Genomic DNA, 21,640 nt, shown 5'->3' with positions numbered 1-21,640 from the left:
AGAAGTGACACATCTAGGATAATAAGTCAACAGGCTCTGGTGAAAGCATGACTTCTATGTGAAGTCAGTGCACTGATTTCTGTGATAGAGAGGTCTTGATGGCTTGGAAATATTAATGATTAATTTGATCAAAAAAAGAAGGGTATAATGACAATTTTGGAATTTTGGTTTCTTTTTAAAAAAATACAGAAATATAGGGATATGTTTTCTTTTCAATTCCGGGTGTGGGATATGGGGGTGCTTCGGTATCTGTCTACAGTAGCCGACTGTGATTTGCCTTGTACTCTAGCAGGGGTGTGATTTTGCCAGCTGCAGATACATTTGCAAGTCTGGAGAGTTTTCAGAGATTATATAAATGTTAGGGCCCCAAGAGGTGGTGTGGATTGTTTGGTTTTTGTTGGAAGTTGTTGGTTGATGTTGGTGGCAGTTTAAGTATTCCTGAGCAAAGAAGAAAGTGGGAGAGGGGGAGGGGGAGGGGGAAGAGGAAGAAAAGGAGAAGGAGAGATAAAAATTAGATATCCTAACTTAAAAGATCAAATTTGCCTCAAGGAACTCAATGCCCCTAATCAGCAAGAAAGTAGTGTCATGACCCTTGACTTTCTTCAAGGATCTCTTTTCTTTCCTCTCTATCCTTTTTTCCCCACTTATCTAGTGTTTAGGGATTGGAAGGGTGGAAGAAAAGGAGTAGAAAAGGGTAGAAAAAAGAACCCACATAGTAGCCAAAGACCAGCTACAGAATGGCTTTTTATAATATCAGAAAATTCTCTTTGAAAAAAAGTATGACAATATTTTTATTGATTATAAATATGGGTATAGTATATGTAATTTGGGAAACAGAATTATATAAAGAATAAGCAGGTCACCTACAACCCAACCATTGTTCATTCATCTGTATATTTTTCTCTTAATAGTTATTACATCTCACATATATGGATTGATCCGAAAAGGATGGTGGCACACACCTTTAATTCCAAGTACTTGGGAGGCAAAGAAAGACAGATTGCTTGTGAACTCATAAGGGCAGTTTGGTCTACAGAGTAAATTTCAGGACAGCCAGGGCTACACAGAAAACCCCTGTCAAACAAAACAAAGCAAAAGCCAGAACAAAAAAGAAAGAAAACCAGACAGGAGTTTATAGGTCCCTGATTTATACTTTAAAAAACAGATGTATGGACCAGAAATATGGCTCAGAGAGGAAAAGCCTTTGTTGTTCTTGGAGAGGACTCAGGTTTATTCTTGGAGAGGACTCAGGTTTGGTCCCAGGGGCTCACAGCCACTTTTGACTCCATTTTCTGGGGGCTCTGATGCCCTTTCCTGGCCTTCTGGGGCTTTTGCAAGCCCCAGACATCGACTCATATAGATAGACATGCACATAAGAATAATGAATAAATAAATCTTTGCTGGGCATGGTGGTACATGCCATTAATCCCAGCCCTTTGGAGGTAGAGAAAGATGGATCTCTGAGTTTAAGTATAGTTTGGTCTACAAAGAGAGTATCAGGCCAACCAAAGTTATATATGGTGAGCTTTTGTTTCAAAATAAACAAGATAGATTGCTTTGTGCTTTTGTATGCTTTGTGAATATCAAAGTATAAAAATATACTAATAATATTTTTCCTCCAGAGGAAATCTAGCCTGTCTTGCTACTTTTCAAATAGAAACTTTGAGCTGAGAACTTAATAAAATTTTGTGTTCTTGCCCAGTGATGCTGGTGCATGCAGTTAATTCCACCAGCGTGGCCAGCTTAGTCTACCGAGTGAGTTCCTGGACAGCCAGGGCTTCACAGAGAAACCCTGTCTCAAAAGGAAAGAGATGTATTCTTTTGTTGTATAAATCATGTCAGTTACTAGTTATAGTCTATACATATGACAGATGGCACTCAGGGGATCTAAGTGAGTGAAAATGAACTGTTTATAATTTCTGAGAAAGCATCTGTTGTTATGAACTGTATTCAAGTCTCTTGGCAGTGAGAAGGAAGACTGTAATTTTCAGTCTAGGCCACTGTCTATACAAGTGTGTAAAGTAAGTGCTCAGCAGATGTCATCTGGAATCCTTGCATCACCATGAGGTAGGCCCCCTGCTGCTAGGACACTGTTATAGCAAGACTATCATACTGGGTGGGCACTGCAAGTTTCTTCTGTCAGAAAGCAGTTTTCTCCTGGAACACTTGACTCCATAGCTGTGGTCAGGTGACAATAACTTTGTTACCCATTGTTGTGGTATGCAGTGTACTTGGAGACTCCAGTAGTACAGAAAACTTAAGATTTGGGAATATACTATTTTAGCTTTTGAGCTTGTGTTAGGCAGTATAGGCAGTGTTACTTGATATACCTTTTGTAGCCTAGGTTTTCTTTGAACTCTTGTTGGCAGTCTCCTTGGCTCGACCTCCCAAGTATTGATATTTGAGGTATGTATCCCTACTCTGAGACTAGTTGGTTTTCATTTCTTTTGTTTTTGTTTTGTTTCGTTTTGAGACAGAGTTTCTCTATGTAAACTAGGCTGGCCTTGAACTCAACAGAGCTCTATCTGCCTCTGTCTCCCAAGTGCTGGGATCAAAGGGATGCATCACCAGTGCCGGACCCTTGGATTCTCCCCAACCCCCACAGGGTTTCTCTGTGTAGCTCTGGCTGTCCTGGAACTCACTCTGTAGACCAGGCTGGCCTCGAACTCAAAAATCCACCTGCCTCTGCCTCCCAAGTGCTGGGATTAAAGGCATGAGCCACCACTGCCTCTCTGAAACTTCTATTCTTATAGTACTGTGTCTACACACTCACTCTAACTTTTTAAAAAAATGCTGTGGAAGGGTTGGTGAGATTGCTCAACAGGTAAAATTCCTTGCTGCATAAACCTGATAACCCAAGTTTGATCCCAAAAACTTACTTTGGAAGAAGACTTGAAAGTTGTCCTCTACCCTTCACACTTTTGTGCACTGTGGTGTGTGCACATGTGTATGTGCTCTCTCTCTCTCTCTCTCTCTCTCTCTCTCTCATAATAATAAACATATGAATAATTTGGAGGGAATTGAGATAAGGGATACACATTGTGCCCAATTTTCTCTTGGCATGCTGTAGCCTGATTTGTGTGTGTGTGTATGTGTTACTGAGGATTGAATCCACAGCCTCTTGCATACTAGATATGACTCATAATTGTTTCACTATCTTATAGCTATTTTGGATATTCAGTTATTTTATTTATGTGTATGTGTGTATATGGGGTTGGTGCCTGGAGAAGCTAAAAGAGAACATCAGATTCCTTACAACTAGAGTCATGGGCAGCTGCGAACCGCCTGTCATGTGCTGGGAAACAAACGTTGGTCCTTTGGAAGAACCATTATTCTTACCTGCTGAGCTATCTATTAGGTCCACATATATACCCCCTACCCTTACAACTCCCCATCTCCCAGTATTACTAGGAATTGAACCCAGAGCTTTCCAAATACAAATACATCCTGTACAAACATTTTGTAGTACCCATGAAGGTCTGAAGAGAGCACTGGATCCCCTAGAACTGAAGTTAGATGTTTGTGAGCTTGCATGAGTGCTGTGAACTGAGTCTAGGTCCTCTGGAAGAACAACCAGTGCTTTCAACCTTGGAACTCTCTCTCCAGCCCTCTGAATAAACTGTATAATTTATACAAAATATAAATTTATCTTGGGAGAATTTTTAAGGAGATATTTATTAAACATAGACCATCCTATTTGAAACTTTGAGAACAATAATAGAGTTGTCTGGAATCTGCAGGTATAATCCATATAATTCAGTGCCAAAGAACTGAAGCCAGTCTGTTTTATGTTTGATTTTAAAATGGCCTTTGTATGTGATCAATGGGTTTCTTGTGATTACTTTTAAAGCTCTTGAAGTTTTAAACTTCCTAGGGTTTTTTGCAGGTTCTTTTCTTTTCTTTTCTTTTTTTCTTTTCTTTTCTTTTTTTTTTTTTTAAGATTTGCTTATTTATTATGAGTATACTGTAGCTGTCTTCAGACACACCAGAAGAAGGCAAAAGATCCCATTACAGATGGTTATGAGCCGCCTTGTGGTTGCTCAGGACCTTTGGAAGAACAGTCAGTGCTCTTAACCACCGAGCCATCTCTCCAGCCCTTTGCAGGTTATTTTCAACCTGCTCAGAACAGTGTGATGTAATATACTTTTTAGTACAAGACTTCAAAGCACAGTGTAAGCCAGGCTTAGGCAAGAGGAACCTGACTTCACAGTTAGCCTGCGCTATATAGTGAGACACCCCATCTCAAACATGAAAAAATGTGTATGACCAGGTTTAATAAAATAATAAAAATTGATTTCAGTAAGTAAAAATATACACATAAATAAAATACAGCCGCCTAGCCATACTTCCTTATTAAATACAGTGCTCAGCTTTACTCTGTAGTTTTACTAGACATAGCTAGTGTAGCAATCACTGTCTTTGATTTATCTGTTAATGTATTGGCCTTGCTAATACTGTTTATCATTAATGAATAATCTCTTACAGATGTGAGAAGGGTGTTATGTCTCTGGTGAATGTTAGGAACTGTATTCGCTTCTATCAGACTGCAGAGGAATTAAATGCCAGCACACTGATGAACTATTGTGCAGAAATTATTGCAAGTCACTGGGTGAGTAAGAGACTGAAGCTGGAGATCCCAGTGTGAGCCCTGCTTCCACAGTCACCTCTGATACCTAGTCTTCGCTGTTTGTAGTCTTGAAAAATAAGCAGTTGGGTTAGATGATCTGTAAGGCTTTCTCAATTCTGAAAGTGTTCTGAGGATCTAGAGGTGGCTAAGGTTCAGGAACAGACGTCAAGAGCACCTGCCTCCAGCGTTATCCTGAAGATGCTGTGACCCAGCTGCCCAATGCAAGAGCTTTCTCCACTGCTTTACTTCTTGGGTTTGCATCATAAATAACAGGTTTTACATTTCTTTGTTATGGTTTGCTTTATACTTTTATATGTGTGTATAAGTGCACACATGTGGCTCTAGAGGCCAGAGAACAGCCTCTGGTGGGTTATTCAGGGACCGCCTATCATGTTTTGAGGCAGGATCTCTCACTGGCCTAGATTTTATTGCTTTGATAAGGCTAGCATGCCTATGAAGCCCCAGGGATTCTCCAGGGATTCTCCTCCTTCTCCCAAGCACAGGGTGTACAAACTGAGTTTGTTTTGTTTTTCTTTTTTACATTAAATAATAGATAAATAGAGCAATCAATTTTTTTTAATGAACTAGCTTCTATGATTGTTTTTGTATACAGTTTTTATGGGAGGAACCTTAAATTTCTAAGGAAAGATTCTAACAGAACTGGCCAGTGTGTGCTTCGTGCCATGGACCTGTAACCCCAGCTACTTCAGGGGCTGAGGCAGAAGGATGCTGAATCTATGATGTGTCTAAACTGCAGAGCAAATTCAAGACCATCCTGAGGAACCGAACAAGACCCTTTCTTAGAAAATTTTAAAAGGCAGGGAATGCAGCTCAGTGGTACAGTGTTTGCCTAGCACGCAGGAGGCCCTCAATTCTGGTAGTGACCACTTAGAAAAGTGACCACTAGAAAAGTGGGGTTGTTGTTGTTGTTGTGTTGAGATAAGTCTTATTCTGTAGCCCTGACTGACCTAAAACCCACTGTGTATGTCAGACTGACCTAAATTTATGGCAGACATCTTGCCTCAGCCTCTTGATTGGTGGGATTAAAGGCATATGCTGCTATACCTGCTGAAAACTAGCTTTAAAGAGCTGACATAGAGTGGCAGCCTCCTTTTCTTGGTGGGCAACAGTTGTGGGGAACAGATATGACTCGGTGAATTGTCACAGTTCTGATTTGTTTTGAAATTGTCATTGTTGTAGGCTTAGTAGGGAAAGAACTCATAAAGAACGCTTATGGAGCTCAGGGCGGGGCTCCTATATGACTTGGTTCCAGTTTGAAGGTCAGAGTTGACATTTAGCTGTCACTCTATGGGGCCCAGCAGTGCTGTGACGGGGTGGCGTGTGGTGGCAAGTCCCTCTTAAATACAGATCCTGACTAGCCATTTTCTCACGGCAGTCAGACTTGTGGGAGCTCTTTAGCCTCTGCAGGCTTCACAGTCTTCATCTGCAAAGGAGACAAAGATGAAGTTATTTGGAAAATGTTAAGTCTTTGACACATGTTAAGTGCTTACTAATAAGTGATAGTTGTTATTAACACTGTCCATTTTTTTTAAACCTTAGGATGACTTGCGAAAAGAGGACTTTAGTAGCCTGAGTGCTCAGTTGTTATATAAAATGATCAAATCCAAGACAGAGTACCCATTACATAAAGCTATCAAAGTGGAGAGAGAAGATGTGGTCTTCCTTTATCTGATTGAAATGGATTCCCAGGTATTGTAGAAGCATCTCCAACCTTTCCTTTCGCTCCCTAAACTTTAATGTTATCCATATTTCCTGCTTCTGTCTGCATCATCAGTGGACATTCTATGAAGGTACTTCTAATATGTACAGGATACTTTTGGGCATTTTCCGTTCTGCTTGTCAGAATTTGCCAGTCTTAGTTCAATCCAAATCCACTTTCCCATTTCAAATGGCTGTCACAGCAGGACCTGACTTCAGGTCCCCAACTTTGTTTTTATTTCTTTCCTAAACAAGTTTCCATAAATTTAGTAGCCTAAACCAACAACAAGCACTTCCTGCTTCTGCAGAGGACACAGGTTTGGTTCCCAATACAGCTCACAATCAACTGTAACTCCATTTCCAGGGAATCTAACATCGCCTTCTTACCTCTGCCGGCACCAGCCACACATGTGGTCTACACACTACATATAGGCAAAACAGTCATGCACATAAAATAATACAGTTTAGAATAACCACAAAACCACATCAGTTTATTATTTGACAGTTTTGCCTATTCTAGGTCCAAGCCAGAAGTCACAAGGCTAAAAGCAAGTTATTAGTAGTCTTTTATGGAGCTGTGGAGAAGATTTCATTTCCTGCTCACATAAGATGTTGGCAGAAATTCTCTAGTGGTCCAGGGCCTTTATTTTCTTGTGAGTTCAGTATTATTCTTAGCTTGTAGATGTCCTTGCAATCCTTAGCTTCAAAGAAGCATTGTTTCCATCTTTAATGCCAGCAGTGACAGATCAAGTCCTAATTTCACCTCTTATGACCTATTCTGATTCACTCAAGAATGAATTTTGTTATAAGGTGGGGCCCTGTGGGCTGGTCCAGGATTCTTCCTAGCTCGGAACACTTTGCCTTAATCACATCTGGGAAGGTACTTTTTGCCACATAAATTGACATGCTCATATTATCTGATAATTAGTGCATGAATACCTGAAGTGGAGGGCAGATTGGGGCCATTATTCTGCATACCACAGTGCCTTCAAAGGAATGCAGATAGAAGTATGCTTTATCATGGGGTGTTAGTGTATAAAAAGACATTAAACTGCTAAAGAGCACTCTGTTAAACCTCCTTTCATGAAAATCTTTGCTGTTTTATTTTTTATTTTTTGAATTTCCTGGAACTCACTGTATGAACCAGGCTGGCCTCGAACTCAGAGACTCACCTAGCTCTGCCTGCTGGGTGCTGGGATTGAAGGTGTATGCCACCATGCCTAGCTTTAACTCTGTCATAAAGTTCTGTAAGCTGGTTTGTCATTTCATCTCTACCCTCTCCTCCCTCCCCACACCAGTGCCCTCTTCATTTTTACTGTGGTCTTTAACCATCTTCAATGTTGTTGACATTTGCTTACCAATCACTGTTATTTGTATGATGCTGAAAGCAAGTGCTCTCAGGAGGTCTAGTAGCAGTCTGTGCATTTTTGAATTGCACTTGTTTAAGAGGTGTGGTGACATACACCTTTTTGAGAAACAGGTCATTTCTGTGAGTTTGAGACCAGTGTGGCTATATATTGAGACCTGTTTCAAAAGGGGATTGGTCAGTTGGGAGAAATCAGCATAGTTTATATTTTCTGTTTTCTCAAGTGCTGATTTCCAAATTTCTATGTGCAGCTACCTGGGAAGCTTAACGAAATGGATCATAATGGGGATCTTGCATTGGATCTGGCTCTTTCACGGCGACTAGAGAGTATTGCCACCACTCTGGTTAGTCATAAAGCTGATGTGGATATGGTAGACAAGAATGGCTGGAGCTTATTACATAAAGGGATCCAAAGAGGTAAGGAGAAAGACATTTTACATTTTTCTCTGTATGCAATATACTTTTTATATTTATAGTTTTGAAGCTCAGTTCCAGGAATTCCCAAAAGATCTTGAGTCTGTATGTTCAGTTTGCATGGCTTAGAACTTGTGATTGTTGGGTCAGAGGGACTGAAGCTTATTGACCTTGTCAGTTTGGCTGCCCATAGTGCCACCAGGACCTAAGGAAGAGAGAGTAGGCAGATGACTTTTAAGAGGTAACCATTGAGCCAGGCAGTGGTGGCACACACCTTTAATCCCAGCATTTGGGAGGCAGAGGCAGGCGGATTTCTGAGTTCGAGGTCAGCCTGGTCTATAGAGTGTTCCAGGACAGCCAGGGCTACACAGAGAAACCCTGTCTTGAGGGGGGAAAAAAGTACCCATGGAGCCAGCATGGTATCGATTTTTGTGAGTTCAAAGCCAGTGGGGTCTATATAGTGAGTTCTGGGACAGCCAGGACTACATAACGAGATTCAATCTCAACAACAACAAAATAAAACAAGGAAGGAAGGAAGGAAGGAAGGAAGGAAGGAAGGAAGGAAGGAAGGAAGGAAGGAAGAGGGAAAAGGGAAAAGGGAAAAGGGAAAAAAGGAATACCTTCGGGGGTTTAGTAGTTTGAGAACACTTGCTGGCAGTTCCTGCAGAGGACTTGGTTCCCAGTGAGTTGACTCACAACTGCTCTTAACCCCAGCCCCAGAGATTCTGATTCCTCTTCTGGTTCTGTAGGCACTCACATGACATTCACCCACACAGACACATACACATCAGTGTAGTCAGTCTTTGATACTTTGTGGATTCTTCTTTTCCCACCCTTTTTACTCTCCAAGTTTTATCCCCTATCTCTAGATAGGAGGGAAAGAAGGATGGGAGTGGGGGAGAGGGAGAATAAATCTAATTTCTTTCTTCATGTTTATTCTTTGAGCACAATTACTAACAAGCCACAGGCAATCCCCCTGAATGGCCAACAACCTCCAACCCTGCCTTTTGGGACCATAGCATTAATAATACCCTCTGAAAATGTCCCAGAATTCCAAATGTCTTCAGACAGTCTGCAGCAGCTGACTATGATTTGCTTCATACTCTAGCAGAGGCGTGGTTTTGCCAGCTGCAAATAGTTTCTGTGTGTGTGCCCACAGAACCAGAAGAGGGATCAGAACCTCTGGGGCTGGGGTTAAGAGCAGTTGTGAATCAAGACCCATGGTAGAAGGACAGAACTGACTCTGGAAAGTAAGTATCAAAAGATATAAATAATTCTTTTTTAAAATTCCCACAGGTGCTAGTGAGGACATGGCAAAAGAGGAATTTTGTTTTCTTTTTTGTTTCAATTTTTTGGGACAGAGTCTCACTATGTGGACCAGTTGGCTGTGAACTCACAAAGGCCTGCCTTTGCCTTCCAAATTCTGTGTTTATTGTTATTTGTGAGAATGCAAACTTACATAGCCACTATGAAAAACCAGTGTGGAGAGTTCTCAAAAACAATAGTTGGTGTCATTCGTGGTATTCAGGTGGAAATCTCGACGTTAGCAAACCAGAGAGGTATTTGTGTGTTTGTGGTTGCATTATTCATGAAAGTCAGAAAATGGATGTCCATAAGCAGATGAGACTGCTACGCTACCAGGCAATGTTGTGTCCCTTAGCAGGATGTGTTGTTGAAATGCTGTGAGCAGAAGTTTTAGTATAAATGTCCATTTGAACTACAGCTTGCTGTAGAGGATTGAGCTTGCTGGCTAATAGAGAGGAAAGTTTTACTCATCACTGGGTAGGGAACCCTAAGAACAGCTCGCTGTGGAGAGCAGATGCGTTTTTCCAAGCACACACAGCACTTAGCTCTGGGTTTGTGTTCATTGGGGAAAGTTTCTGCCCCATAGAGAATTGTTCGTCTCCACTCTGTTTAGTGTCTGAAGTGTTTATTTTGGAAACAGATTCACTTGTTACTAAAAAAAAACAGTTGTTTCTTTCTTCTCTGGGAGCTGAATTCTTATGTTTCATTAAAGAATATCTCTGGTAAATACTAAATATTTGGGTGATTGCTTAGCTACAGGAATTGCCAAGATAGTGTTGATGAGTGTGATTTAATCTTTCATTCTGAATTTGTGAATTGTCTGGAAGCATTACAGAAGTGGGTTACAGTGTGACTGTCGCAGCCTTTAAAAGAGTGCAGCAGCGTCCTGCAGTGGACAGAGCACAGACTGGCTCGAATCTGCAGGGGACAGAGCACAGACTGGCTCGAATCTGCAGGGGACAGAGCACAGACTGGCTTGAGTCGGGGCGTATGTGCTGCTTTGACTCTCACTTGTCCATGCTGTCATCTTGTTTGTAAAATGTAAAGAGATCTTTCTGCTTTACCAGGCTGTTAGCACAGTGAGACAGGATTGGGATGTCCCTCATACAATGACTACCTGTTGCTGATAACGTAAACACAGTGGCCTTTACCTTGCCTGAGCATTGGAGTGCCAAAATCAGACCCTGTAGTTAATTGTCTTTTCCTTGAGGTCCCACTGAAACACTGGCTATCCTACAACTCTGTATGGTAGAGCTGGTCCCAGACCTGCAGTGCTCCTCCTGCCTCCACCTGCTGTGTTCTGGGTTTAGGTGTGTGCTAGCACATCCTTCGGAGGAATTACCTGGCAGTGCCGCCTTCTTCAGCTTGATGTTATTTGGTTAGCTTTACCCAAATGATTGAGTAACCTTTAAGCTTGCTTGGTGAGCTTGCTTTTACTTCATTAATGAGTGGTGGAGGTTCATTAAGATATGAATGAGGTCTACTTCAAGATGCACAGTAGTGCCTGTAACATTAGTGGGCATCCCACTGAGCAAGTGCACCTATCTTTCACAAGAATTTGGTGCTGTTAGGGTCTGTGAGGCTGTAGGAGACCCACACAAGGCAGTGTTACCATCTCCTGTGATTAGTCTTACCTAAGCAAGATGATGAGTCCTTTCATAGTAATTCTAGTGTTTTCACTACTAAAATAAACTCTAATAACCCACGTAAACCAATAGATTTTCTAAATGGGCCTCTCCTGACCAATTATTTGTAGTAAATTTTAAAACTAGGACTATTAAATATGGTTTGCCCTAATTAAAACTGTCATAAAACTGAAAGAAGTATTGCATGTGCATTTAAAAACTGTTTAGCATTGGTTAGGAATATTTTTATGTGGAAAAGTTAATACACTAATGCCTCATTTTCCTGGCATTGTTAGTGAATGAGGAAAACAAGTGACTGGATGGTTCCAGTAGAGAGATACTGATGTTCTGCTGCTGAGGCTTGAACTCAGGGCTTTAGACATGCTGAGCGCTCCTGACTCCCTAATGGTAGTTGCCAGGTGCTTGCCGGGTAGCTGTGAGCCGCATCCTTGCCATGTTTAGGTTGAAGTGTGTGGAATGCTTTCTTTCCTTGTTGCTAAAATCCTTATTTAGGGCCTAGCTTCCAAGGCCCTGTTTTGTCCTGTTCTCTGGCTGTTTGTTTACCCCCTGAACTGACTTTCATTAATTCAACTTCTGATAATTCCTAAAGAGCCTTTTTTTGTATAAAGTACATGTAAATACATGATTGTAAATTATGAATTGACTTTTTTTACTTCATTTTACCAGTGAAGTAAATTTGATTTAAAGTCAGTTAATTCTTTAAGAAGGTTTAAGTCATAAAAATGTTAGCTGAGAATGGTGGTTCTTGCCTGTAATCTTACCACTTGAGAAGCTAGACAGGAAAATGCTGCCAGATAGAAGCCAGCCTGGGCTACAGAGAAAGACTGTCATTGTCTTTTGAAAAACAAAATGAATAGAAGATGGTTTCTATTATGCTTTTTATCTGAATCTAACCACCTGCAGGTTTTCTTATGCCTGTGTCATTGTTTCTGTCTTTAAAAGTAGACCTAGGACTCTGAGAAGAGAGGTTAGTATCTGAAATCAGAATTGATTGGAATTAGGTCCTGTCTGTTAAAGTAAAATCCAGTAACACTGAAGTTGATCCATTTTCTTCCCCCGCATTTTAGTGAGGCCAGTTTTTGGTGGTGGTCGTGGTGGTTGGTTGGTTGGTTGGTTTTGGGTTTTTGTTTGTTTGTTTGTTTATTTTGTTTTTTTGAGCCAGGGTTTCTCTGTGTAGACCAAGTGGCCTCGAACTTAGAGACCCACCTGCCTTGCCTCCTAAGTGCTGGGATTAAAGGTTTGTGTTGGCCTTGAGGCTAATTTTTAAAGACTTGGGTGGCTAAGTCCCAGGTAGAAGCTAATTGGTGCCATCTGGAGGCCACTGAGAAAAAATAATTGCTTCTACCTACCTGGTCCTCTGGAAGAGCAATCCCTTAACTATCTCTCCTACCCAAGTCTGGTACTGTTAGGTAGTAAAGGCATCTTGAAGGAAGGAACCAGGGCAAATCATCGTGGTTAATTCAAAGGTGGAAAAAAGAACCTTTTGAATTAAAGTATAACTCTGAACTATCATGGGTTTCCACTGTCCAAGATACTGCTTCAGAAGTCCCCAGTTATTCTCCTCTGCCCGCAGCTATCCCCTGTGGCCTTCTGAGGATATATTGGCCACAGTAACTGGTTGTCGTTGTGTCATTGTGTGTTCTGTTGTTTCTTTTTAAGGAGACCTTTTTGCTTCTACATTCCTCATTAAGAACGGGGCCCTTGTCAATGCTGCCACAGTAGGGGCCCAGGAGACCCCATTACACCTTGTAGCATTGTACAGTTCAAAGAAATACTCAGCAGATGTGATGTCGGAGATGGCGCAGATTGCGGAGGCCCTCCTGCAGGCTGGTGCCAACCCCAACATGCAGGACAGCAAGGGCAGGTAAGTGAGTGTACTAACTCCAAAAGAGAGGTTTTGTGGTGGCATGTAATAAACATATACAATATTTGACATTAATTTGATGTTTATTGAGGTTGCAAACACTTATTTGTCATGCAAAGTAGTGTCATGACTAAAACTAGAAGCATTTATAGCCTAGCTAAAGTAAATCTGAGTTTCTGAGCAATTTATATCATTTTATGTTGAAAGCAACCAGAATCCGTGCTTACATGGACTTTTTTTAAGCATTTTTAAGATCACTTAATAGTTTGATAAGAAACTACTACCTCAAGGCAACCTTTAACTGTTTTATCTCTGTGAGGTCAAATGGTTAGGAAAAAATCCTATTTTAACCTCAGTTTTGCCTTATTACTTTACCTTTACTTTTAACAACTTCTCACCAGAGTTTTACCAGACAGCCCTTCTTATATTTGGTAATGTTTCTGAGTTTTGTCTTGTGTTTTCCAGTTTTACAAGTTTTTATTTATTTCTTATTTTTTGTGTATGGTTGTTTTGCCTGCATGTATATCAACATTATCACATGCACGCAGTGCCTGTGGAGGCTTGACGAGTGTTAGAATTCCCTGGAACTGGAGTTACATCATCTGGGTGCTAGTTACCTTGTTTTTTGTTTTTTGTTTTTCTTTCCAGAGCTGAGGACCGAGTTCAGGGCCTTGCGCTTGCCTAAGTCCCCTGATGGTAAGGGGACTAAGCTAAGTCCCCGATGCCCCATCTGGGTGCTAAGAGTCAAATCCAGGTCCCATGGAAGAGTCATTGCTGCTCTTAACCACTGAGCGAGCCATCTGCAGCCTAGTTTCTCTTGTTTTTGCGTCTTCCTAGAGGAGTTGGTTGAGGATTACTTATGTTTTAGAATTGTGGGAAGAGTTGCCTGCCTTTGAGGCAGAAGTGTGGGAGGCTCTGATATGCAGTTCAGCTCCTTGCCTTACCAGGTTCAGGCAGGCCATAGACGTCCTTCGCCATCAGTTTATTGTTTTGAAAACCCACCCAGGAAGTAAGATTTCTGTGAGGCTGGCTGTTGGAAGAATATCTGTGCAGTGTGTAATATGTAGAAATAAGATGCTTCAGAATCTTTGGGTCATAATCATTGTACCAAATAGTTACATCCTTCGTTCCCCGTGTTGATTCTTTGGGTTTGATTTTTTGTTTTTCCATCTAACTGTAGTAAGTGTGGGCAGTCTGTCCTTCTGCAATAGAGGCCAGGCTCAGGCCCTAGGCTCTAGTGGTAGCCTTCCCTCCAGGCACTTGAGTACTAAATAAACAGATGGCGAAGAATTGACCCAGTTCTTTGTTGATGCTGCTGTGTGCTCCAGTGTTGATAGAACATTACAGTGAAGAGCGAAGTTTCTTTTCAGATTGGCAGAGGCCAGATGAGATAAAAATGTGGCAGAAGCTACTGTCTACCACATTCCTCCAGGAAGGGGTTAGAATTGGGGCAGAGTGTGGGCCCTAGAAGCAAAGCCATTTTCATAGTTTGATTCTTAGCCATGGTTTTGGAAAACAGAGTGATGGAATTGGTTGTTGATATGATTCTACCAAGGACCCCAATCCCTGCCTGCTGTAAGTGCCTGTCTCCGGAGCTGACTCCTCTTTGGTTTCATTTCCTTCTGTTTTACCCTCAGGACTCCTTTACACTTGTGCATCCTGGCCAGGAACGAGCCTGTGTTCCATCAGCTGCTGCAGTGTAAACAGTACGTAGGGCGGCCTGGAGAAATGAAAAGCGGTTGTGAGGGTGGGATTGTGAGTGAAAAATCTTTCCTTACTAACATTGTAAAAAACTATTGTTCATTTGCTTGTATGAGGTCTTACTAAGTAGTTCAGGCAGGCCTGAAATTCAATCTTTCTGCTTTAGTCCCCAAGTGATGGGATTATTGGCTATCATGCCTAGCCTGAAATTTTCTTTTAAGATGCCTTTTATTGTTACAGACCTTAAATAAGATAAAAATTTGAACACACAGGGAGAGAGCAGAGCTATTGGCAACAAAGGGAGGCTGGAAATTGTATCTGTCACTCACATTGCCTCTTTATTTCAGATTAGATTTAGAGCTGAAGGATCACGAAGGCAGCACTGCACTCTGGCTTGCCGTCCAGTACATCACTGTGTCTTCAGACCAGTCTGTAAACCCCTTTGAAGACCTCCCTGTGGTAAATGGGACATCATTTGATGAGAATAGCTTTGCAGCCAGACTCATCCAACGTGGCAGCCACACTGATGCTCCTGATGCAATGACAGGTAGAGCCCAGAGGCCCGGGAGTGAGGCCAGAGTCTGAGAGCTCTGGAAAAGTTCCAGCTTCCTGTTAGTGACAGGAGTTGTGAAGTCAATGCTGGCCTCAGACTTACTAGATAGCCCAAACTAACTTTGAGCTTGAGATTCTCCTGCCTCAGCCTCAGTGTTGGTATTACATCAGTACAAGCTTATAAATGTTTTAATAAAAATGCAGAAATGGAAAGCTTACTATTATGAGAACTTCTTCTTTTTAATTTTAAATTTGGTAAAAGCTCAGGTTGTGATTTTTTTTTTCTTTTTTTTAATCCTGTGCTCCAAATAATTTAACCAGACATCAGTTTAGGTCTTATAAGCTAAAACATACTAGTAAGTTACAGCAGTGGTTCATAGACTCTGTAGACCTACAGAGAATTCACATTTCAGGCAGTTTTTGTTTGGACAGTTATACCTTTAGTATGTACTAGAGTTGGAAAATAATAATGAGGATTTTTTTTTTTTTAATTTTAGTTTTGGTTTTGAGACAGTCTTTTTATAGGTACATGTAGCTCAGGCTGGACCTAAACTAGAGGTTCTCCTGCCTCAACCTCCCAAGTACTGAGATTACAGACACAATCTGCCATATCTATTTTATAAAACCAAGAAACTTTTGTTTTTAATTTGATTTTTAGATTATTTTATGTGTATGAGTATTTACCTGCATGTTTCTTTGCCACATCCTTGCCTGGTGCCCTTGGAAGTCAGAAGAAGTTGTTTGAGCTGGAATTGGGTTTTAGGTAGTTGTGAGCTGCTATGTGGGTGCTGAGAACTGGGTGCTCTGTGAGAGCACCAAGTACTCCTAACTGCTGAGCATCTCTCCAGCTCCAAAACTGAGGCACTTGTAAAGAGCTGTATTAATCAGTTTATGGTATAGAGGATGTACTTAGTGTGAAATCACTTTAAACACAAGTTAAAGTATATGAAGAATCCACAGCCTTAGAGACATGAAAAGGGAGGAGGCACATGCTACATATCATACTAAAGTCACAGCCAGTTGCTGCTTCGAATAGATTGTTTCTGTATGCATAATTCTAGATCCTCCTGGTTCACTGTGTTAGGGACATGCCACGTGTCATGTTTCAGAGTTGACTTCTGTGTCATTGGTCATCTCATCAGAAGTCTTTCACTGTACCAAAAATATCAAACTTGGGGTTGCAAAGTTTTCCAAGATTTAAATTTTCATAGTAAAGCTTAATCATTAAGTTAGAAAACATTATTTTTAACTGTTTCTTAAAGAGACAGGTTCCCTTCTTTCATTTTCAAGAGACTGTCTACCAAGCATTCAAGTTTAAATAAATAACAGCAGTGTATTGGGAGTGGAAACCCTATTCCCTGACACTTTGCTGAGATTGCTCGTGTACCTTAAGGAAAGTGTGTTTCCTCTATAGACAGTGTGCTTTACAGTGTAGCAGCAGCTCTATCCACATTCCTCATGGAGCATCCTGGCTCTTAAACACATACATTGTGAAAGAGTTACCAAAATTAGGAGTTTTTACAAAGTCATCAAGTGCCATGATAAGTAAAACTGGTTCGTGTTTTTTTAATCCAGTTCACTTTTTTTTTTTTTTTTTTTTTTTTTAGTATGAGAAGCATAGATTTTCTTGGAAGTAAAAAATGAAAATGAAGGTACAAGGTGCACTCTCAGGAATGTTCCAGCACATTTGCACCTCTGTGATCTGTGAGGCACTTGACCTCTACCTGCCACTGATTTTGCAACAAAAGTGCCAATGTTAGCACGGTGTAGAGAAAAGTCAGGATTCTGTGACAATGGTTCTGATCTCATGAATGCCCTGCAATGCGAGACTCCCAGGAAACTCCTGGGTCCATAGCCGAAGCTTGGGAAGCCACTGTTTTCACAGTTTTCCTTGATCTTGCTAAGGAAAACAAATATTTTCCTTTTTAGTTCTTTCTTTTTTTTCTGTCTCTCTTTTCTTTCTGTCTCTCTTTCTTCATTTCTTCCTTTGTATGTTTTGTTTTGAAGACTGGATCTCTACGTGTAGCCCTGGCTAACACACGCTACTACCTTTCCCAGATCAGCATGGAGGTATTCTAAGGACAAGGTTTCCATATATAAGTGTTGAATACTCATAGAAAGCATTTGTTGGCATCTGCCAAGATGACTCAGTGGGTAAATGTGCTTGTCACCAAGCCTGATCTAAGTGTGATCACCAGAACCTACATGATAGGAGAGGGAACAGACTCCTACAACTTGTCCTCTGACCTCCAGACGGGGCTAATGTACTGTTTCACCCTACACATACCCAAAACACACAAACACAGAAACGAATGGATGCTAAGCACGGAGACATTAACAGAGAAAGTTGATTCCTACCTCCCCTCTGTCCAAAAAGATAATTATTAAGTAATACTTTTGCTAAAGTTATAACTTTAAAGAGGCTGGGGGTATAACTCAGCACATGTCTGTGTCCTTGAGTTTAGATTTAATACACAATTAATAATAGTAAATAGGTAGATAGGTAGGAAGGAAGGAAGGAAAGAAGGAAAGAAGGAAGGGGGAAGAGGGAAGGAAAGAGGGAGGGAGGAAGGTAAGGTCAAATGAAATCACCCCATTAGCTCCATATGATTGTTAATCCTTGTCATCCTACCGCATGCTGTGATCACTACAAGTTCAAGGCCAGTGTGATTTACACAGTCCTAGTCATCTAGAACAATACAGTGACATGTTTTCCTGAGTGGGGTGGGGGGATTCCTATAGTAAATAACAAAAGCAGAAGGCAGTAAGTCTGCCCAGAGTGCTAAGAGTTTTAGACTAAGCATCTGGAAATGCCATCATGACTAGATATTAAGCTAGAAATTATACTGTTTTTTTAACCACATTTTTATTGATTTCTAACTTTAACTATAGTATGTAACAGTATGGCATTTAGAAGTTGAATTTTGTTGCATTACTGTGTTCTCTGTATAAGTTTCCACCTACTGCCCTACATCGTCGGGCTTGCCCACAGGGACAGTTTGTACAAGCTGGCAAAAACTTACCGAGCTGCATTGCCAGCCCTAGAACATGTTCTTCTAAAATGTGATATATTGTTTACAATAATAAGCATTTCTTCACTGGAATTCTCTTTGTGCATTAAATCACAGGTGTCCATTGCACTGTTCAAGTCTTCATGTTCTCTGATCAGCTTTGCAATGTTTGTTCTACCATCTCTTTTCTCCACCTCTTTCCTCTCTTCCCTTCCTTCCTTAGTGCTAGTAAGTGTGCTGTCCTCGTCAGGCATGTTGTATTCATGCATAAACATCATGACCAAGAAGCAAGTTGGGGAGGAAAGGGTTTATTTAGTTAACACTTCCACATTGCTGTTCATCGCCAAAGGAAGTCAGGACTGGAACTAAAACAGGGCAGGAACTTGGAGGCAGGAGTGGATACAGAAGCCATGGAAGAATACTGCTTACTGACTTGCTTTCTTTTTTCCCCCTTTTTTCCTTTTTAAAGATTTATTTATTATATGTAAGTACTCTGTAGCTGTCTTCAGACACACCAGCAGAAGTCATTACATCTCATTACAGATGGTTGTGAGCCACCATGTGGTTGGTGGGATTTGAACTCAGGATCTCTAGAAGATCAATCAGTGCTCATAACTTCTGAGCCATCTCTCCAGCCCCTCTTCTTGCTTTCTTATAGAACCCAAGACTACTAGCCCAGAGATGGCACCACCCACAATGGGCCCTCCCCGCCTTGATCACTAGTTGAGAAAATACCTTACAGCTGGATCTCATGGAGGCATCTCCTCGAGGGAGGCTCCTTTCTCTGTGATAATTCCAGCTTGTGTCAAGTTGACACACAAAACCAGCCAGTACATGTGCTGTCAGGGAGCTGTATGTGTACATTTATAAGACTGAGCATGTGGAAGTCAGGTGATGACTTTTGGAATTTGGTTCTCAAGGCAGGGTCTCTTCTGCATAGGCTAGCCAGCCCTAGAGTTTCCACTCGTGGCTCCTCTATCTCACTTTGGAAATGCTGGAATTACAGGTGCATCCTGCTGCTATGTACACAGTGCTGGGGAAGCCTGAGCTTGGTGCGGCACACCTGTGATCCCAGCGCTCAGCAGGGAAAGGCAGGTGGATCTCTCGTGAGTTCAAGGTCACTCTACTCTGCACAGCAAATTCTAAGCCATCCAGACCTATAATAATGAAGCCCAGTCTTAGAAAAAGAAACAAAACACAGCTCTGGAAATGAAGTGTAGGTTGTTAAGTTACACTGAACGAGTATGGTTTCCTGACTGAGCCCTCTCTATGGCACTGCTTTGTCCCATTTCTTTTCTTTTTATCTTTCAGTCTTAATATTTATTTTATTTAGATTTTTCAAACACTACAGCTTTAGAATATGAGATTGGTTTTTCAAAGACTTTTAGTTTTGATTATGAGTATCCTGTGTGCCTGTATATGGGTATGCACACATATATGCAGGTACGTGGTGAGGCCAGAAGAGGGCATCAAGAGCCTGTGCAGCTGGAGTTAGAGGCATTTGTGAGCCATCAGACTAAACTCAGGTCCCTGTAAGAATAGTCAGTGCATGCTCTTAACCACTGAGCCATCTCTCCAGGGCCCACATAAGATTTCATGTTGTATTTGGAAATAGTTAGACCAGTGGGTCTAGAGGCAAAAACCAGTTGGAGAAGATTTTATTTTCCTAAATGTCTTATTCAGAAATTAGTTACAGTATGAAGCAAAAATATTCCCGAGCTAACAGCACGCTTACTAATGCTGTGAGGAAAGGACTGATGTTTCTGATGGGCATTTTCTAGTATAGCTGCAATTCACTGGGCGTCCCTACTTGCACCCCATCTTCCAGAACATTTGGAAGCATCTCTAGATCTTGTTTGTTTTTTTAACTTGAATTTTATTTTGTTATGGATATTTTGCCTGTATGAATATCAGTGCACCATGTGCATGTCTGGTGCCCATGCAGATCAGAAAAGAGCATGTTGTCCCTTGGACCTGAGCTGTAAGCAGTTGTGGGTTACCATGTAGGTGCTGTAAATTGAACTTGGGTCCTCTTGAATAACCCAATGCTGGAAGAGCAGCAGCCAATGCTCTTAACCACTGAGTCTCTAGATGCTTTTGATTGTCACAAGTTCAGAGGTCCTTTAGCATTTTAGTGGGTAAAAGCCAGGGTATTGCTAAATGTGCAGCTTACAGAGCAGGCCTGTATGGCAAAGGAAATGTTATAGAAAATGTCAGCAGCACTGCTATGGCTGGTAGGAGGGAAACTTTGCCCCTACCCAAGCCCTAGAAGGAGATAGAACTTACTGACAGGAAGGATGATGAAACTGTACGTTTTGTCTATGTGGACTGGCCATTAGTGAGAAGGACAGGGTGTTGGACAGAGTGGAACTTGAGGTCATTTTTATGCAAATGGAAGAATGAACCTGGCTTCTTTTTTGTAGGAAATTGTTTGCTACAGAGGGCAGCTGGGGCTGGAAATGAGGCTGCAGCTCTCTTCCTGGCAACTAGTGGTGCCCATGCCAACCACAGGAACAAATGGGTAAGTTAGAACTGGCAGCTGGGGGAATGGATGTCGTTTGTGGAAAAAATGGCTATCTTGGGTATGCAGGAAAAATGCAATAGTCTTTCTCCCCCCCCATCTTCACTTTTGTAAATATTTTATAACTGATGTAAAAGGGAGTCCTATATTCTCAAAATTGGTTCATTGATTCAGTCAGCAACTATTGTCTGTGTTTTTGTTATATAGCCATGTCCTGAGCTAGATCCTATAGACTCTGTAATGTAATAAGAGAAATAGAAATTAACAAACAAGAATGTAAATAAGTGTTATAATAGCTTCTTGATTCTTTTGGGTTTAAGACAGTTATATAACCCGGGCTGGTCTTGACCTACTCTGTAGAACCTGTCCTCAAACTTGTGATCTCCTGTTTCAGACTCTGCAGTGCTAGGATCACAGGTGTGCTATCCTGTCTTGCTTCTGTTTCTTCAGGTCTCCTGTGGGGCTGCTTCTTCCATCTGTCCCTAAGCAACAATGCCAACCAGATCATGGTCTCTCCTCACCTGCAGTTTTACTTTTAGGTTTCAGATACCTAAAAGTATCAGTCTGAATATAGTAAATGGGAAACTGAAAATAATTCATAAATTTTAGGTTGTCTACTGGGTACCATCATGAAATGTCACATGATCTTAGTTTGTGAATCATTGTATTCATGGTGCCTGTGCTGCCTGCCTGCCAGTCTCTTAGCCGCTTTCTCTTATAAGAGTCTCTGACTCAGTGTCAAAGCTTATCTTCATTGTCATACCTGTGTTCTTTCAATTACCTTCACTCATCACAGATAGTGTGTCCTTACAAGAAGATGAGTATAGAACAGAGGTCACATAGAATGTGAGAGGTCACATTCACACAGCTTTATGAGAATATCTTATTATAATTGTTTCATTGTTGCTAGTTCC

The 21,640-nt window shown here is 41.2% G+C and overlaps 1 protein-coding gene across 2 annotated transcripts in view; it reads left to right on the top strand.

Annotated features, from left to right (window-relative positions):
- Positions 1-4,488: 4,488 nt before the first annotated feature.
- The window catches only part of Ankfy1 (ankyrin repeat and FYVE domain containing 1), a 38,166-nt gene continuing 21,014 nt past the window's right edge, over positions 4,489-21,640 (top strand). Inside the window, exons 1-7 of one of the 2 annotated variants that reach the window (XM_052194391.1) lie at positions 4,489-4,609; positions 6,188-6,337; positions 7,964-8,129; positions 12,737-12,941; positions 14,579-14,647; positions 14,990-15,189; positions 20,629-20,726. In XM_052194391.1, the coding sequence (XP_052050351.1) occupies positions 4,502-4,609; positions 6,188-6,337; positions 7,964-8,129; positions 12,737-12,941; positions 14,579-14,647; positions 14,990-15,189; positions 20,629-20,726 (996 nt within the window). In that variant the 5' untranslated portion in view covers positions 4,489-4,501. Of the gene's footprint in view, positions 4,610-6,187; positions 6,338-7,963; positions 8,130-9,295; positions 9,377-12,736; positions 12,942-14,578; positions 14,648-14,989; positions 15,190-20,628; positions 20,727-21,640 lie in introns of those variants that run through there. The other variant, XM_052194392.1, reaches the window with a different exon arrangement.

The sequence above is a fragment of the Apodemus sylvaticus genome, chromosome 10 (genome assembly GCF_947179515.1).
Source record: "Apodemus sylvaticus chromosome 10, mApoSyl1.1, whole genome shotgun sequence".
In the NCBI taxonomy this organism is placed as follows: Eukaryota; Metazoa; Chordata; class Mammalia; order Rodentia; family Muridae; genus Apodemus; species Apodemus sylvaticus.
Note: the sequence above shows the minus strand (reverse complement) of the source record. Positions and strands in the feature narration are given on the sequence as shown.